Source organism: Nelusetta ayraudi, unplaced genomic scaffold (genome assembly GCF_046127955.1).
Source record: "Nelusetta ayraudi isolate G7.1 ecotype Tasmania unplaced genomic scaffold, CSIRO-AGI_Nayr_v1 ptg000131l, whole genome shotgun sequence".
In the NCBI taxonomy this organism is placed as follows: Eukaryota; Metazoa; Chordata; class Actinopteri; order Tetraodontiformes; family Monacanthidae; genus Nelusetta; species Nelusetta ayraudi.
Window position 1 is genome coordinate 396297 of NW_027466181.1, and position 17512 is coordinate 413808.

Sequence of the window (17512 nt, forward strand, 5' to 3'; positions counted from 1 at the left end):
CTGGCCCATTCGGTGCGTTTTTCCTTTTTTTGAGTGGGAAACTTCTCTTTCACAATCTGATCCCAAGCCAGAGGGTGCTTGGTTTCAAAAAACTGAACAGACTATCTCCTCAAAGACTAACTTACTGAGCGCTGACTTCTATTTTAGGTTACTGGAACTGTAATTTGGAAATTCAAAAATATGTTTGGAGGTCCTCACAGAATGTACTTTCTAATATTCTTTGATAGGTGGCTGAATGGAAAAAAAGAAATCTGCTCACTCACAACTGGAAAGTGCAACGTATCCCCACATGGATCATTATTCACTGCAGTCTAGACACAGACAAGAGCAATGGGAAGAAGTTTAAAAGGGATTTTACTCCCCTTTTGGATTCTCCTTCTGCTTTTAAGTACAAATCTTATCTCTAAAGCACACATAGGATCTCTGTCCCAAAACATGTTTTATGTGTTTATTTAAGCTAGTTGACGAGTTGATTCCTATCTTATTCAATTAAATAGAGGCCCAAATACCAATTTGATGTTTTCCATCTGACCTGATTAGACGAAAGGCCGCTTTAAATTATAGTTAATGTAAATCATATACTCAATTTAAGCTCAATACAAAATAAATAGTGATGTTCTGTAAGCAATTTAAAGGCAAATTTGTGATCACTATTTCCGACTCACTCACTACTATCTGAATATGGATAAATTGGTTACGTTACAAGTTGGGCCTCACAGGCTTTATTTATTTATGTTGAATTTTGCGGTTGTCACTGTCATTTGTCAATAGCAGGCCTTGATATTATCATAGCAGTCAGACCATAAGATGAAATCCACATCCCCACAAAACAGCTACTCATGGTGAATCTACAAGTGAATCTAAAAACCTGAGTTGTCGTGTCGAGCCAGGGACGTTGTGTTCTTTCTAAAAACTACACCGCGCTCCATTTTAACAAGTTTTGGGCTCCTTAAATCGTCGGCTAATCACCGCGCGCCCACAATCGTAACATTTAAAGCTGCTGCGGAGCCAGTTCTCACCTTTCTCTTGTATCGCTGACACCGTGTCTAAGGGGAACTGGGCTTGGAGCCCTGCAGGATCCAGGGGGTGATAATAGGCTCTGGACAGGGGGGTCATGGAACCCTTTGGAGGCCCTCGAGGGCAGCTGTCTTCTCAGATCCGGCCAGGGCGGCTCGATTGGCAATACAGAGGACCAGAGAGACACTTGTCCAGTGTCGGTTTAGCTGATATGCAAGTTGATGGGCAGCATGTATCTACTGTGGGTGGTGGGAGCGGAGTGAATGGAAGCACCAGAGTGACCTGAGCATTAAAACCAAAAATATAACGCTCGTAAACACGCTGTGGTTTTGACAGCGACACAGGAACACCAGGATTTACAGGTCTTGGTATGAAAAACAACAATGTTTTCCATGAGCCTGTTCCCCACTGATGGCGACAATCGAGAGTATTTTCTTGGCAGTTTGTGAAACAAGAGCGCTGTACAGGGAGGAATCGGATCTGAAAAGCTTGACAAATTCGGAATCATTCGAGGGATTGTGAGACTTTGAGGATCCTCGGGAGCGTCTCCAAGGCGGCTCTTCAAAAGAGTTTTCCACATTTAAATCTTTGATGTGTGATGTTGTTCCAGTCTGTGATTATAATATAGTGTAATATTTCCTTATATGTGGATTAAACAGCTGTGCAGCCACCATGCCCAGTTTTGATTCTTGACTGCGGACAACCCTGAGAATTCCTGACGCTCAGTCATTCCAAACCCTGCCGTCACCTGCTGCCCCTCATGCATTTCTTTACAAGCAGTAATTGGACGTTAGGTGCAAGCTCTGCGAGGGCGGGCAGCATGACAGCGTGAACAGGTGGGGCAGATACGAAGAAAGGTTGGTGGTGGTGGATGTGGTGTTGGTGGCGGCGGAGGGGGAGTGGGGCAGAAACTCTTTCATCCCGGCACAGTGGCAAAAAGTCCTGTCAGAGGGATTTCCCAAAATAACTCGGCTGGTGCGCGGAGAGCGGCAAGAGAGATGGATGGGGAGGGGTCACGGGGGCCAGCGACCGCCGTGCCAAAGAAAGGCCACCAGGCCGGCAGAGACGGCGTCAAGGTTATGAACACAACGTGACAAACGTTCCACTCTGTTCTCCGTCCGCTCGCCGTCCTCCCTCCACCGTTCCCACGTTCACTTTGCCTACAGCAGCTGAGGCGTGTTCTCTGACCTGTCCACATCCTGCTAATCATCGTTTGAATAAATCAAATAAGCACCTCGGAGGCCCGCCTAGGATGTATCCGCGGTGCGTGTACGTTTGGGCTGTGACCATGTCGGGTTATTGTCGTTTCCAATCTAAATGTTTGGTTTGCCTTGAGAGACGGAAAGAGGTACGAGACACGTTTCCTTGTCGCGGGGGAATTGTGCAAGTGCTACATAAATACTGCAGCTGCAAAAGCAACAAAACCAACCAACAATGAAGGCGTTTTTTTTTACTTTAAATGAGGATTGACTCAGTTGGGATGTTTCAAATTTACCCGTTGTGATGCAAATAAGAGACCTCAAAGGCAAGAGCAGGTTGGGACAACTCGGAGCAGAGTGGACGCTGTGCTTCCGTAGAGAACACTGACACATAGACTCACTGGCCACTTTATTAGGTACATCTAAGGGGAGAACAGAAGCAGTGCAATTCCAGGACAGGGATAAATCCCCAGCACCCCCCCCCCCCCCCCCCCCCAAAAAAAAAAATAAATCCTACAAAAATCTCAATAAAACCTTTGTTATACCAACAGGGACCTTAACTTTCAACAGTATTATCACCCCGTAAATTCTTTCTCGGACACTGAGAATTATGTTAATGGAGGATGGAAAATTACAAACTGAACAGGATGTCTCGTTTGGAGTCCGGTAAAACCCAAAGCATGTTGTTTTTCTTTCTTAGTTTGGCTACCCTGTGTGCATAAAGTTAGTCAGGAAGATGTGATTGTTGTTCTAATATAACTGTTTCATCCGTTAAAATGACAAAAAAAAAAAAAAAAACCACCCAAAAAACAGGAGATCCTGGAGTCACGCCTTGCTCAGTTTCCAGCAAACAGACGCCTCAAAATAAATAAACGGTGGAGGGAGGTTGATGGACCTGCCTTCACGAAACAATCATATGAGTTGCACCAGCAACAGTGACGTGTGTACTTTTAATAAGTAGACAGAGTGACCATGTGCTTCAACTGCATCCACACACTGGTTCATGCGTGTATAAAAATAAATGGTTGATATACACGACCAGTAAAAAGTTTGGACACACTTTCTGTAATGGAAAATAAGTATTCTTGTATTATTCTTTTATTCTGTTTAGCGTATGTTATCCACATACTCATTCCTAGTGCAAATAGCCTGTTGAGTTCACAAGTATAACAATGAGATCATCACCCTTTTGACCTTTGTCTCTTCTCGCTTGCACTCGCATTCACTTGAGCGCCTGCACTTGTTCCATCTGTTTGGTTGCTTGTACTGTGCCTGTGTCTCGGAGCTCCAATCATTTATTCTTTTTCATTAAAATGCTTATTTACTCAGTATTTCTGCATCAGTATCTTTACTCTTTTCCACAACACTTTCTCAAGCAATTTTTGTTTTTATCTTTAAAACTTTCTACACAGCAGACAGATACTGAAGACATCAAGTATACGAGCAAGATATATGTAATTAGGTAGCAAAGAAAAACATATTGTTATTATTGTTTCCTACATAATTCGATGTGTAATCATATGTAGTTTTGATGCCTTCAGTGGGAAACTGCAATGTCAAAAGTCATGAGAATGAAAGAAAAGATTAATTTAATGCATGTGTCCAAACTTATGACTGGTAGGTAGTGTATGCTGTTTTGGTTTTGGAGCTTTAATAAAAGTGAGCCATCACGGCACCCGTACTCATGACAGAAACTTTTTCCTTTCTTTTTTTTAAACTTACGGATTAGATTTTTCTGTCGTGCAGGGGTTCTCCCTGTCCTGTGAGGAGTAGAAGGAGGAGGGGGAGGAGGAAGAGGAGGGAGAGGAGGAGGACGGCGTTTTCCTGTAAATAAGGAAACGCGAGCCTCGGGTCGGAAAGGGCCACGCCCACCGACTCGCTCTAGCTCCCCATCCGCGCCTCCCTCTGCACGCGCCGAGCACACCGGACAAGCCGGCACGGGCACACGCGTGCAGGAGCTCGCGGCGAAAGTGTTTTTTTTTTTTGGGAAGGATCGCGGCGCTGCTGCTGCTGATGGATGTGAGGCGACAAGACTGAACCGCGACGTCAAACGGTGAGTTTGGGACTTGTCATCCTTCTTTTAGTTTCTTTCCTTCATCTTTTTTTTCTTTTAAACGAAAAGACGCAATTTATCAGCTGTTTATGTTGGGGTGGATGTGTTGGAAGGTTCTTAAAAAAAAAAAAAAAAAAAAAAACACAAAAAAAACCACACAAAAAAACCCAAAGTATGACGGTTCTGTTGTCACTTGGAAAATGGAGTGAATCGCGTGAAAACGGCCGTTGTGCGAAACGAATGTTCTATTAATAGTTTTAATTCTTCTATTATTTATGTCGCTTCCTCTGTGGACCCTCTCCACTCTCCATCAGTCTAGTGGTTCATTCATTCCGGAAGTCACCTTCCCTCCCCAAACACACACAAGTTTAAATGCCTGCTACGCTAAATTAGAACGCCACATCAAATCTAAATGTATTAATCAGCTAAAGATACAAAACGACTCGCCTGCCTAAGAATAAAGTATGTTGCCGTGTTTCTGAAAGCAAGTTTACGTTGAAGTTGAATACTAAAAAAAAAAAATCTGACTCAGGATATCCCTACAATCACTGGAACCAACTGTGTGTTTGTGTTGTTGGAGCTCTGCTGGTGGAGATTGTGTGGTCCTAGACCTCCAGCTTTGCTCTCATTATTATTACAAGTGGTGTTTCTGTTGAGAGCAGTGCACTTAGGCTGCTGGGATGTAGCTTGGCAGCCCGTGGTCCTGATGAGGGGACGTCGCTGAAAAGTCCTCTCACTGTTATTGCCGGTTCAGCACTTTCTGACCCGCCTCTGTCATCCGCCAGCAGTATCTGTCGCACCGCAGCCAGTTCTCTGATTTCACCGCTTGTTTGTTTGGCGGCTGTCTACAGCGGGTGGCTCAGTGACAGACTGACCATGGCTGGTTGATAAAGTCGTACCTCCACCCTGTTAAAATGGCAACATCATGAAACTAAGTCTCGCTTGTATCCAGCCTGACAAGAGCTTCCTGTAGAGTTTTTCCAAATTGTTAATTGTTTTTTGTGCGCGTGGTTGTGAATGGATCTCCAAAGGTTGCAGAGTTTGAGCAAGGCGGGGGTAAACATAATAATTGGATAAGTAAGAAAACATTATCACACAATTTCCTGTATGGCTGCCGGATCCTGGCTGGAGTCCATTCTCTTTAACAAACACCAGCTGCACCAAAGTACACACTGAGTGAAAAGTTGTGCCGATGATGCTGATGAAGACGCACATTAAGTCGATTTACTTAGCATTTGCATTGGACTGCTGTTTTTTCTGCCAACGTGGCTCACTTGTGTCTGTCATTTTGGGCAACCTCACAAATAACAACAACTGCTTACTGGGCCAAAAAAAAAAAAGGATGTATTCTGGTTCTAAATATGTCCACTGAGACATATACACCAACTGTGTTTCTGCCCCCCAAGTGAGACCCAACGTTTGTGACGAACTAAACATTCGCAAGACTGTTTGTCAGCTGACCGAAATAGAGCGGACCTTAAGCCGGTGACCAGATAACCGCGAGCAGCAGTGTTACTCAGACCTGGTGATGACAGACGGCCTAGCAGCAGGTCGATGTGCAGATGCCACTCAACAGTTTGTCGTTTTCCACACAGCCGGGCTGTGGTAGACGTCTCACTGCAGCAGCTGAGGCGAGTGATAAGAGGATGAATTGGCCTTTTTCAAAGAAGAAGAGTTTTTTTTCTCTCTCGTTCTTTTAATAACTCCACAGAGGAAGCCCGGGAAGGTTTATCCCATCTCAAAACAGCTCTTTGGGCAGCAGCTCCCATTAGGCGGAGTGGCTGGAAGTGTCTTTGGGGGATACTGAGAAGGACCCGCTGCGTTTCAATAACCTCACTTTGAGCCAGTGGCAGTTGCTGCGGCTTTTCTGAAATAGCAAGAAGGCTGTCTCGGGGGGTACGTATAGATAGCAAATGTGATTCCAGCTGCCACTGTGGCATCTCTGTCTTAATGATAGGCCTCTTGATTGAGTAGTGTTGGGGGTCCGAGCTGTGTATCGAGTTGCTGGTCCATTGTTGATAGAAGCTACTATTGCTGTTGCAAAAGAGAGGGGGAGGAAAAAAACAACAACAGGTGACGAGGCTGATGTGGGTGTCGTGCAGCTCTTTGAGACGGACTTTGAGTGCTTTTTTTTTTTTCTTTTTTTTTTTAATTGATTGTTTCTTTAGTTTTTTTTTTAATTTTATGTCAGCCTTCCAAGGAGCATTTGGCTACATTTTTCTTTTGAAGTACAAGATAAACTGCCAGTAAGTGTGAAATTCACAGGCTGAAAGCAGAAAAAGTGTCTTTAAAAGAGGGAAAGATTGCCCTAGTGCTGTGTGCGACCACTTACACCTCGTGTAGGATTTGATGAAGAAGCAGAACTTGGAAACAACAGTAGCCGTTTTGCTCTGCTGCCTCACAGGCAGACTGAGGGGACTTCAGCAGAGGGGATTGTCCACATCAGCACGTAGCACAGAGGGGGGGCGGACAACGCTCAATTAAACCATCGCAGGCGTATCAGGCCGAAGTTTGTGTTTGCATGCACGTATGTCAGCGGCTGCGTGTGCGTCGGCAAATCGAGTGGCGAGTGATTAAGGGCTGCGCGGGCTTACCACAACCTTTTAAAGGGGCTGGAATCCCGGTGATTAGGATCACCGACCCGAGGACAGCTGCAGCTGGTTATCAAGGCTGCCTTCAGAAAGAGGCTGTCTAAACACAGCCTACTGTTCAGCTCCTCCAAATACAGGTCATCGGCACATACGCAGCAAGAGCAGCCTGGGGAACGCGTCCTTAACACGCACATTTCTATTTCTCCTATAGTCGAGCAACACCACGGTCGGCAGCTCCCTGCTCACACTTATTGCTCACAGTTTCATGGAAACTATTTTCAGCCATGTAAAAATGTCCGAAACACAGATGTGGTAGCGTTTGAACCGTTTCTGTGCGACTAACATGGAAACTTACTCAACTCACAAGGCACTGAAAGCCAACCAGTTCAGTAATAATGTTTCTTGATTGACCCCATTCTCACATGTGGCAAAGGGAAAACCAAAGGGACATAAAAAATAAATTAATTTAAAAAATCCACATAATCTTTTCTTTTTTATCTGATGCCAGTAATTGAACTAGGAAAAGTGGAATAGTTAGAGAGGAAGTGGAAGATCTCTTTTAATTCTCTTGAGAAACACTGAAGCGCCTTGTGAAGGCTTGCGCTGCCTCTGCAATCTCTCACGCATTGACTTTAATTTCCTTCTGCCTCAAACTGTCTGAAGATGCCTTTCTCGTGAAGAATGATCAATTATATGATCCTTCTCTTGGAAGAAGAGAGACTCTTTCTCGAGGACTGTAATAATATTGCAACAAGCACTCAGTGTCATCCAACTGTAATGTCAAAGTACTAGGACGCTGATGAAGTTCACATGCGAGCAGTCCCAAGAGAGCGTCATTTCGGGTAACCAGTTCACACCACAAACAGATGCAGTTCAGTGAAGCAGTTAAAATAGGAAATAAACATGAAACCAATAGTGCAACAGTGAAAAAAGGCTTAAAAAGTTTTCATCTTGGATTTAAAGATCTTAATCATGCCCCCAGTTTCACATCAAGTTTTTTGTGTGTGTTTTTTATTTCTTTCTAGACTCTGAAATACGATAATAAAACAATGTGCTGCTAAGTCTTCCTCACGACTGTGTCGAGGTGTCGGCATTAGCAATCTAATGACCGACGATTTGAGACGGCCCCTCTATGCAAATGACGAGCGACTAAATAAAAGTGCTTGTGTTCAGATGTCGACACTTCCACACAGATTGCCTCCTGCCTTTTCCACAGCTGCTTTCCTTCTTCACTCTCACTCCTCTGGAAATGCATCTCGGACGGCTCATCTCCTTCTGGATATTGTGTTACGGTTCTTTGTAGCTCCCGGTTAAACAAGCTGCCGATGGTGCGGAAGCGACTACGCACTGAATAGTTTAAGACAATGATTCGGTGACTTGCTATTTTGTCACAAACTTCTCTCCGGTTTTCCAGCTAGTTCCTGAATCCCTAACTGGAGAGTTGACCCTCATTTTTGTGTGGCAGTTTGCCATTGGCCGGCTGAAGTGATGTCCAGATCCTTGAAGTCGTCGTCAAAGTCCCGGAGCCGCTCCAGGTCCCGGTCCAGATCCCGCTCTTCTTCTCGCTCTAGAAGCAGGTCCAGGTCCCGGTCCAGGAAGCACCGTTACAGGTAAGTGTTGCCCTTCACGTAGCCTGAAGGGGCTTTCATATTGGCAACAGTGGATGGCAGGACCTTTTTAAATAATTGTGTTATTTCAAAGAGGCTAAGAATGAATATTCTTGGCTGCTTTGGCTGTGATTTAACATCAGCATTGAAAGCAGCTGGAGCAGATTTTGTGCTTCCTTTGCACAAAAACATCTGTTTTGAAGTGAAAAATCGGCGTCATAAGCGAGTCGATTATCAATATAACTGTGTGGTTTCAATTTGCCTTGACAGACGATGTGATTAATGAGTGCATTGCTAATACATATGCAACAGGTGATATTTTTCGATGCATGCATTATACAACATTTGATTTTCATTTGCAAAGTGCCCACAGCTTCCGTGGGATTGCATTGACTCACTTTTTTTTTTTTTTTTTTTTTTTTTCCTAAACTCTGAGGTAAACAGACCCTGAGTTCAGCATCCAGAGGAAATTGATGTTTGCAAAAGAGTTCGGATGCAGGTTAGAAGACTTTACTTGAGGCAAAGTTAATATTATTGCAGTTTGCTTTTTGCGTACGCAGCAATTTTGAGAGCCGTCCAACCCAGTGGCACATGACGCCACTTTATGTGGCGTTCGAAACGACAGCAGGGCACGTCAGAATGCGGTGTGGATTTAAATACAAATAAAAATAAAGGACGCTTCCCCCTTCTGATGCTTCACTGTTGTTTCTGGCAGAGCCACCGTGGCAATCATGGCAATAAAATATCAGGGCGGCTTATTTCCTGGAAGCAGTGTGCCATGTGTTAACTAGCATGAAAAAGAGCCATGGATGGAATCCAGTGGTCCACTCTTTTTGAAGTCACCGCGGACAATGTGGTGGAAAAAACCTGGCATGTCTGGGTGCTCTTCTTCTTCTTCTTCTTCTTCTTCTTCTTCTTTGTTTTTAAAGCACACACTTTAAAAAACAAATGTACAGAAAATGTTATGGAAAGGGCTTTGGACCAACTAAAGACTGTCTGTGTGCACAGTGTGCTGAAGCCGAGCCCTTAGGAAACTCTTGGGCAGCACATGTAACCACAGCCTCAGTGCTGTTCCAGCCCCATTTCCCCACCTACCTCTCCTGCGGTCCATGTGACTGTTGCTCCACCAGGGCTGGCCAGAGGAGATGTAGTGTGTGCATTGCGCGTTGCGAGTGTGCAGTGCGAGCCGGAGCGCTGCCGCTTTTTTTTTTTAACTCTGTATTCCAATGAAAAGACATTATCGGTGAGTCTTGCGCTTTTTCTGCTCCTTCTCCATTAAGATTGTGCAGCGTGCCTGCAAGAGTGACTTGTCTTTTGCTCTTAGTTAATGATTAACTTGTTTATCTTATTTTGATGGAAATTGATTCGCAATGCTGTCTCCTGGTTCAGCTATCAAACCGTTGTTTAATACATTGTTTACTGTTCTAGAAAAGTTGCTCGGAGTTTAGTGGAATGCACTTGAAGCAAACTTGTTCGAGGTCTGCACTTGGCAACCGTGATCTTGACGCTGTGCGAAAGGAAAAGAAAAATGGGAACGTACTCATTAAATTCAGATACATGCTTTGCCTTAAAAGCCTGATACTGTGATTGTGCCATTGATTCGAGGAGATTTTACCGTGTCATGGATCTTATTTAAAGACATTGCGAGGGCTCAGGCTGAGCCGCACAGGAGATGAAGCGCAGGAGACCCACCCTGTGGTGAAACGCCGGCCTTGCAACCTGGCCCAGTGCCAGATCTCTGTGGGACGTTTCCGTGTACAAGCACATTAATTTGCAATGCTCTCTCACTTCACGTGGACGACGAATACAACATGCACACAACACATGGTTTTTGGTATTGTGACATTTACCTTGAAAATGATGACGATTCAGAAGCAGTTGTGTAAATAAAGTGCACTAATATTTAATATCAGCATTCATGAGTTGGGAGGTAAATGAACATATGTTCCGTATTCCCGCTGCTTTTGCCCCTGAAGCTCAAGATCACGCTCACGCTCCAGATCAAGATCTAATTCTCCGCCTCACAGCCGGGAAAAGAAGTATCCGAGGGGCTACCAGAACGACCGGGAGTTCCGGGGCTACCACCGCGGCTTCCGGAGGCCGTACAACTTCAGAGGTCGAGGGCGGGGCTACTTTCAGCGGGGGCGGTACCAGCGTGGTGGCGGCGGCGGCGGCGGAGGCCGGGGAGGATCCTACAACAATTACAACAACAACAACTTCCGGCCATACTGGAAGAATCACAAGCAGAACCTGCACAAAAAGCAGCGACAGCAACAGCAGAACTGGCCGCAGGCCCGGTGTAACAATCCCCAGAAGGTCTCAGGAAGTCCCTCTCATGGCCCCTCTCACCACTCGGACAAATCCCCCTCGCCTCAGTCCAGGCTCTCCCATCATTCGTCCTCCTCCTCGCACTCGCCCTCCCCCAAAAGCAAGCCGCCCCTGCTGTCGGTTTACCGTAACGCCAAAGATGTGAAAGAGGGCCGCTCAGCTTCTGCTCAGGTCCAAGATGGGGAGGTGGAAAATGGGGCCGTGGAGGAGCTGGCGGGGGCGACGGTGGGAGACACCAAAGAGGGAGGAAGCGGCGATGGGAAGCCGGAAGGGAAGTGGCGGAGCTTGACGGCCTGCAGCAGCCCAAAGAGGAAGAGTCCTCAGGCTGTGAGTGCAGAGCAGAGCAGCCAGAGCGCCACCCGGTCCAGTCCCTCCCCTAAAAACAGCAGCAATGGCGCCCCCTCCTGGCAGGCATTATGTGGTTTGTCCTCCCAGGAGGGTCTTAACGCCATGCTGTCCAGCTTTGACTTCTTCTCTAACGAGGAATACCCCGATGGAGATAAAACTGCAATCTCCATCGCCTTTGGAAAGTAAGAAAGACTGTTCATACCGCCTTAAATCAGTCATGACACTTATTGAGTAGCTGTATATGATTCATAATTCAGAAATGAATTCATACTGTAATGCTCTTGGTTGTATCATTTTCCTCACAACTACTTGTATTTTAAAACGTGTCTCAGATGTTTTCTGTAGATAAATTACTCTATAGACAAAAAAATGATTTCGTTTTTCAATGATATTATTTTGACATTGTGTTATGTGACAATGTTACATGAAATTGTCTTGAAATATTCAAGTGTAATATAACTTTTCTTGTTTTTTTCACGTTTTTTCAGGTTTCTAGAGGAGCAATCTAAAAAAGCCAAAGGTCGAGAAAATGGCAAGAAAACACAAACAAGTAATGATGACCAGGGACGAGTCAATGGGCAGGATTGCGAGGTGTCTCTTAGCAGCCTTTTGAAAATGTCCCCGTTTCTGTCTACTGATGGGGGAGAGGAGGAAGAGAAGGAGGAGGAGGTGGGCGAGGAGGGCGAGGAGGAGGAAATGGCCATCAAGCCCCAGTTAAAAGTGCAGGACAAAGGTTGGCAAAATGAGGAAGAGCTAGCCAAGCTAAAGAGGGCTAGCTGCTCGGCACGCCAGCTGTTTGAGGAACGCTCTGCAAAGAGTCAGAAAGCAGCCGTCTCGCTGGGAGCGACGGAGGAGGATCCCTATCTCAGTCGAAAGCTGAATTACCCAGCTTCCATTGCTGCCACCGCCCCCGCCCTCTCCAGGAGAGAGCTGGTAGAAAAGTTTGAGGACGCGGCTCTCAGCACCAGGAAGATGGAGAAGTCTTCCCCCTCCTCCGTGCTTCCTGCCGCTGCAGCAGGCAGGAACTCCGACAGAGATATGTTTGTGATTCGGAGCGAGGATTCGCCACTAACAGGCTCCAGGAAGCAGGAAGCAAAAGTGAACGTCAGAATGGATTTTCTCAGAGACAGCCTGCTGAGGTGAGCATCACCTATAGGTTTCACACAGCTCTTGACCTGTAGCGATGTACAAGTTTAGTAACAATGCTCTTATTTTGTATCTAATCTGATTTTGTGAGGTACTTAATTTCTTTCATTCTGGATTTTGATTGCAGCTCTGCCGACATCCTGGCTGCGGAGCGGCAGCTGTCTCATGACCTCGGGCAGACCTCCAGGAGGGACAGTGAGTTCCGCTCCATCTTTCACCATGTTCAGAACGCTCAGCCACAGAGGAGTCCCTCAGAGCTGTTCGCTCAGCACATTGTCACCATCGTTCACCACATTAAAGGTGAGTCTGCCAGACAACAGAGTCGGTATCCAGTTGTCAGAGTCAGTTAAAAAAAAAAAATCTTGGAAAAAATGTATTATGTCTGTTTGTTGGGTACAGAGGTGATATATAAAACACAAAAGCATGCCCAATATTCAGCATAATTAAGGCAACAAAGCTTCCAATTCAGGTAAATTGTAATTGAATTGAATGGTTGAATATATACAGTGTATATATGTATATATGTATATACATATATACATATATACATATATATATATACATACATGTACACGTTTGTCACACTTTTGTGTTTCTCACACACATGACGTCAAGATAGAAAAACATTTCTACAATTAATTTTACCTTTATACTTTTTGGGGATGTTGTTTCAGGTGGTGTTGGAATAACAGACATGTTGTCCTTTTCTGACGTGTTTTTTACATTTCGCACACTCAAATAATCTTTAGTCAAATCAAATGTAAGAAATTAATCGATAGATTAATCGATCACCGAAAATAATCGTTGGCCACGGCTCCCAAACTCACCAGCGGCTCCGCTGCACCTTCCTCTCTGACAGCTCAGCACTTTCCGTCCTGTGGAATGACACTGAACGAGCGATTCACCCTCTACCAGCGACGAGCCGCAGAGAAGGAAACAGCGAAGCCCAGGAAGAGCCCGGAGATACACAGGTAGAGTTGCCCATCATGTGACCCCATCCCCCTCAACTTCAGTGTGCTGTGGCTTAACATTCTCTTCAACAGCTTCCTGGTTTTTATTTTTATTCATGCGCTCTCTCGCCTTGTTTTTTGGTTCTGGTGCTTGGTGGTGGTCAGGTATTGGGTTTTTTTCACCTATGCTTCTCTATTTCGCCTCATTTTTCTCATTGCTGTCTTTGCAGCTGCTGTCACCTGTCGCTCACGGCTGACGCGTCCTGACACCTGTCCTTTGTTCTGGTTTTGTCACACACACACGTAATGGTTTTCTGCTTTCTTCCTCTCTCAGGAGAATCGATGTTTCGCCCAGAGCTTTTAAGAAACACGCTCAACTTTTTGACGCAGTAAAAAACTCAGAGGATGGCACTTACAAGGTGACTGAACACTTTGCCGAATGAAGTATGTCGGACAGAACAAACAGCGAATGAGTGAGCCACATGCCTTTTAGACTGCCCTCTCTTGACGCGCGTTGGCGTTCCTCGACGAGAGAGAGAGAGGTGCTCAAAGTCTAAGCAATGCAAGCGCAAACTAAGGCATTTTGAACTCGTTACATATCACCCTCACACATGGTTTTAGTCTGTGGGCACAAGCCTGAGAAAGGCTGATGAATCTCGTGAGCTCTGAAAAAGGAAGCCACTGTGCCGAGGAACTCTAAGAAAGGATCTTTGTAAGTATTCTTCAGAAGATGCGCAACGGAAATAACCCACAGCAAGCACCTAATGCACCCGCGCTTTCATGCTATCCAAGTCAACCCCTGCAAGACGTTTTTTTATGTTGATGTGCATGGAAACAATACAGCGAAGCACTTGCAGATCTTAGATATAAGAAAAAAACAAACAAACACAAAAACGGTTCTAATGAAACCCTGCCAAAGCAAAATCTGCATGTCGTTGAGGAACAACTCTTGTGGTATTGCCACAGTTCTACTTAACAAGGAAAAATGTGACGTTCGTTCTTCACAGCTACTCCACAAATCATAACACAATTTCTGTCAGTCATTTCTAGGCTCCAGGGCAACTGTTGCTTTGAGTTCATGTCATGTGTAGTATTCCAATCAGTTCCCGCTGGTTTAAAACCTGAAGCTGGTCATTGAACACAGCATGATGGTCGCATATGGACGACAGGCTAGAAACATTTTTATTTTTTTGAATAACAAATGGAAAAAAAAAGCTGCCCAAAAGACAGAAAATAATTTCTCTGAAAACACATTGTCGAGATTTTCAATCTACTTGTTTAGCCCTTTAACTAATGGAGAAAATGTCTGTCGTATATACAGAGGGTTTGGGTATTTTTGCAAGTGAATCTAGTAGATGACGGAATGAGGGAAAGTGAACGCTAGTCCAGATTCTATCCACGACATTTGTGTCTTCTTCCAAATTGCTCAGGACAACGGAGAAAAAACAAAGGGGGACCCCATGGACCTTCGTTTGGATATCGAACACCGTAAAAAGTACTGCTGTCAAGCTAGTCACTGCAATCACGATCATGACAGAGACAGGGGCGATTCCCAGGCCTGTGGCAGAGAGAAACCCGCAGAGAACTTGTCCACGTCCCACGAAAGAGCAAAGTGCGTTGACCTCCCACTCCTATCAATCCAATCTGACCGGCCACCGACCCTCGGTGGTAACCCATCGATTTTGTCGGCGTCACCTGTCGTCTCTTCTAGGAAAAGTAAGAAGAAGCGTTCTCGATCAAGTTCTTCCTCGAGCTCCTCTTCATCCGAGCCCCAGCAAGAGGATTCCTTCGCCGCCAAGTCTAACCCTGAAGACAAAAGCTTCCACGTGGCCCGAGCTGGTCAGAACGAGCCGTCGCTAGAGAGAGGAAAGCCACACGGAGGAATAGTAAGTCCGCCAGTGGATGTGTTCAGTGTAATTGTTCAGAGAGGTGTTGAAGCCCTAATTATCAAATCGCAGCAGGTTCGAGTTCGCGGAAGGGGATGGAACAGAATCAGTTTCCAAGGGAACTCCTCACATAGTAACAACGTGACAAACATGTCAGCGAATCCAAGCAAAGTGGAATGGGATCCAGAATACACGCCCAAGAGCAGGAATTACTACCTGGTACAATCCATCTCTTCTCCATCGAATTTTACGCATTGTTATTTTTTGCATTGTTTTTAGTGCTACAACCACGTAGTTTCCCTATTTGGGATCAATAAAGTACATCTATTCTACTCTATTATAAATGTTGCTAAAAGGGAAATGTTGTCCAAGAGTGTCTGTCATTTTTTTGTTTTCTTTCATTCTTTCTTATTTATTTATTTTTTTACAAGCATGACGACAGAGAGGACGAGAAGGACCTGACCTGGGGGGAGAACCGAGGGCGAGGAAGAGGAACGTTCTTGCGTGGGAGGGCGCGATTCATCATCCGTAAAGCCACTGGAGGCCCCAACAACGCCAGTCATAAATGGGCCCACGACAAGATCCAGGTCGCTGGGAACCAGGGGGCCATAAAAGCGACCGGGCAGGACCACAGAGAAGGGGGAACTGTTGGAAAGCACACTTGACAAGTTGTCTGAACCTTTGTATGTGTGGGTTTTTGGTTGTTTGTATTTTTTTTTGCATTGCTCTGTGTTCGTAAAGGTTTGGAGTTTTATCCGTCAACAGGATTCAAACAGCCAGCTGGTAGAATTGTGCTTCTATGTCACTTCACGTTGCTCCTTTTCTTTGTTTTTAAATTCACAACTAACACGAATTAAAACAAACAAACAAAACAAAACAAAAAAACAAAAAAAACACTGTTTCAGAATGAACTGCTGTTAAAAAAGGAATTCACATGATTTTCTATGTACACTTTAAAGTTTAAAGTTTTTTATTTAGGGAAACTTTTATGGCATTTAAATATTTGTGTATGTAGTTTAAGTCGCACAATCAACTTTAAAAACTTTGTGACTGTGTGAAGGGGTAACAATTAGCAGTGCTGTGGTTTTTAATGCAAAATATATCAATATTAATAACGTTAATGATGAAAAGAATTCAAAATACCGAGTTTCAAAAATCAGCATTTTGTGTCTTTTTTTTTTTTTTTCAACTGTGTGGTTTCAGGGTTAAAATAACAGCAATAAATACACTGTAGTCTGCAAATGACCCTCAACTGAAGATGGGACCAAACTATTCAGGGTCAAAGGTGATGCTTCTCCACTCTCGCTAGGGCAACAATTAAGTGATCTCTAGCACTTGGACGCTCTTAAAATTTTCATCAGTTTAGTACCACTTATTGTATAATATTTTAAAATGTTCCTTTTAGTTGAGTTTTTTTTTTTTTTTTTTTTTTTACCTTCCTTGGCGTTCTGTTTCATACAATGGTCTTGAACTATGGTGTGTTTCACTTGTGAAATGGTTGCAAAACTCTGCAGCTAACTGTGTGGATTTGGCCAAATATGTGATGGAGGAATAAGATTAAAATAAATGGTGTAAAGTGTAACATGTATTTTCCTTTTGCTAGAGAGAAAATGTGCATTTTGGCCACGTTATTCAGCAGCCACTGTGTACCTTGCAGTGCACTGGGGACTTCATGGTACAGGCCTGCAGAATGAAGTTGATATTTCATTGTTTACAGTCCGTCTGTGTGAGGGCTACACTCTTCTGAAGGTGTTTTTGTTTGTTTGCTTGTTTTCATTTTGACTGTAAATTAAAGAAATGCTGATAAATGTAAGCATTTGTGGGTTGTTTTTTTTTCCTTAAATTGTGTTTGTTTGGGGGTTTTTGATGGCAAATTGGCTGCTGCTTGCAAAGTTCACACCTGAGAAAATTTAATTTGTAGGGAAATTATCTAAATGATGTCTCTTAAAAAAAAATACATTCTCGTGTCTTTCAACTGGCTGGAAGATTTTGGGAATGGCAACATATTAATGTCAAAAAAAAAAAAAAAAAGGAACAAAATATTGCACATGTAAAATTAAAGAACAGCACCACGCCATTAACACCAAGGCACCCTGTTCGAGTTCATTCATACGTGCATAAAACCAAAAAACTGTCTAATAATCTCAACATTTCAAAGCGCTGTCAAAGTCGGTTGTGCCCACAGCTGAAGAACCTTTTAGAGATGTTGAGCATATGCATGAGCCGACAATCCACACTTCATATGTCCTTCTCTTTTCCTTTTCACAATAATGAGAACAGGAATCACTCTACAGGTGCCCTTCAGGAATCACTGTACAAAAGACTGAAAGAAAGAAAGGTGTAAAACAAACATTTGTTTCAGATTCATATATAAGTATGAACCTTTG

At 44.3% G+C, this 17512-nt stretch overlaps 1 protein-coding gene across 8 annotated transcripts; it reads left to right on the top strand.

The window, feature by feature from the left end:
* The first annotated feature begins 4205 nt into the window (after positions 1 to 4205).
* Positions 4206 to 16938, top strand: thrap3a (thyroid hormone receptor associated protein 3a). 8 transcript variants are annotated; one of them, XM_076050943.1, is made up of 12 exons: positions 6042 to 6165; positions 8077 to 8188; positions 8326 to 8470; positions 10444 to 11325; positions 11632 to 12282; positions 12417 to 12589; positions 13149 to 13260; positions 13574 to 13658; positions 14670 to 14851; positions 14951 to 15125; positions 15198 to 15344; positions 15557 to 16938. In XM_076050943.1, the coding sequence occupies exons 3-12, from the start codon at positions 8349 to 8351 to the stop codon at positions 15788 to 15790; spliced, it is 2763 nt and encodes a 920-aa protein (XP_075907058.1). In that variant the 5' UTR covers positions 6042 to 6165; positions 8077 to 8188; positions 8326 to 8348; the 3' UTR covers positions 15791 to 16938. The 8 variants fall into 8 exon arrangements, with proteins under 8 accessions (XP_075907057.1, XP_075907060.1, XP_075907058.1 ...); XM_076050942.1 differs by lacking the exons at positions 6042 to 6165; positions 8077 to 8188 and adding an exon at positions 4206 to 4269; XM_076050945.1 differs by lacking the exons at positions 6042 to 6165; positions 8077 to 8188 and adding an exon at positions 4206 to 4269 and having other exon boundaries at positions 15201 to 15344.
* Positions 16939 to 17512: the final 574 nt, after the last annotated feature.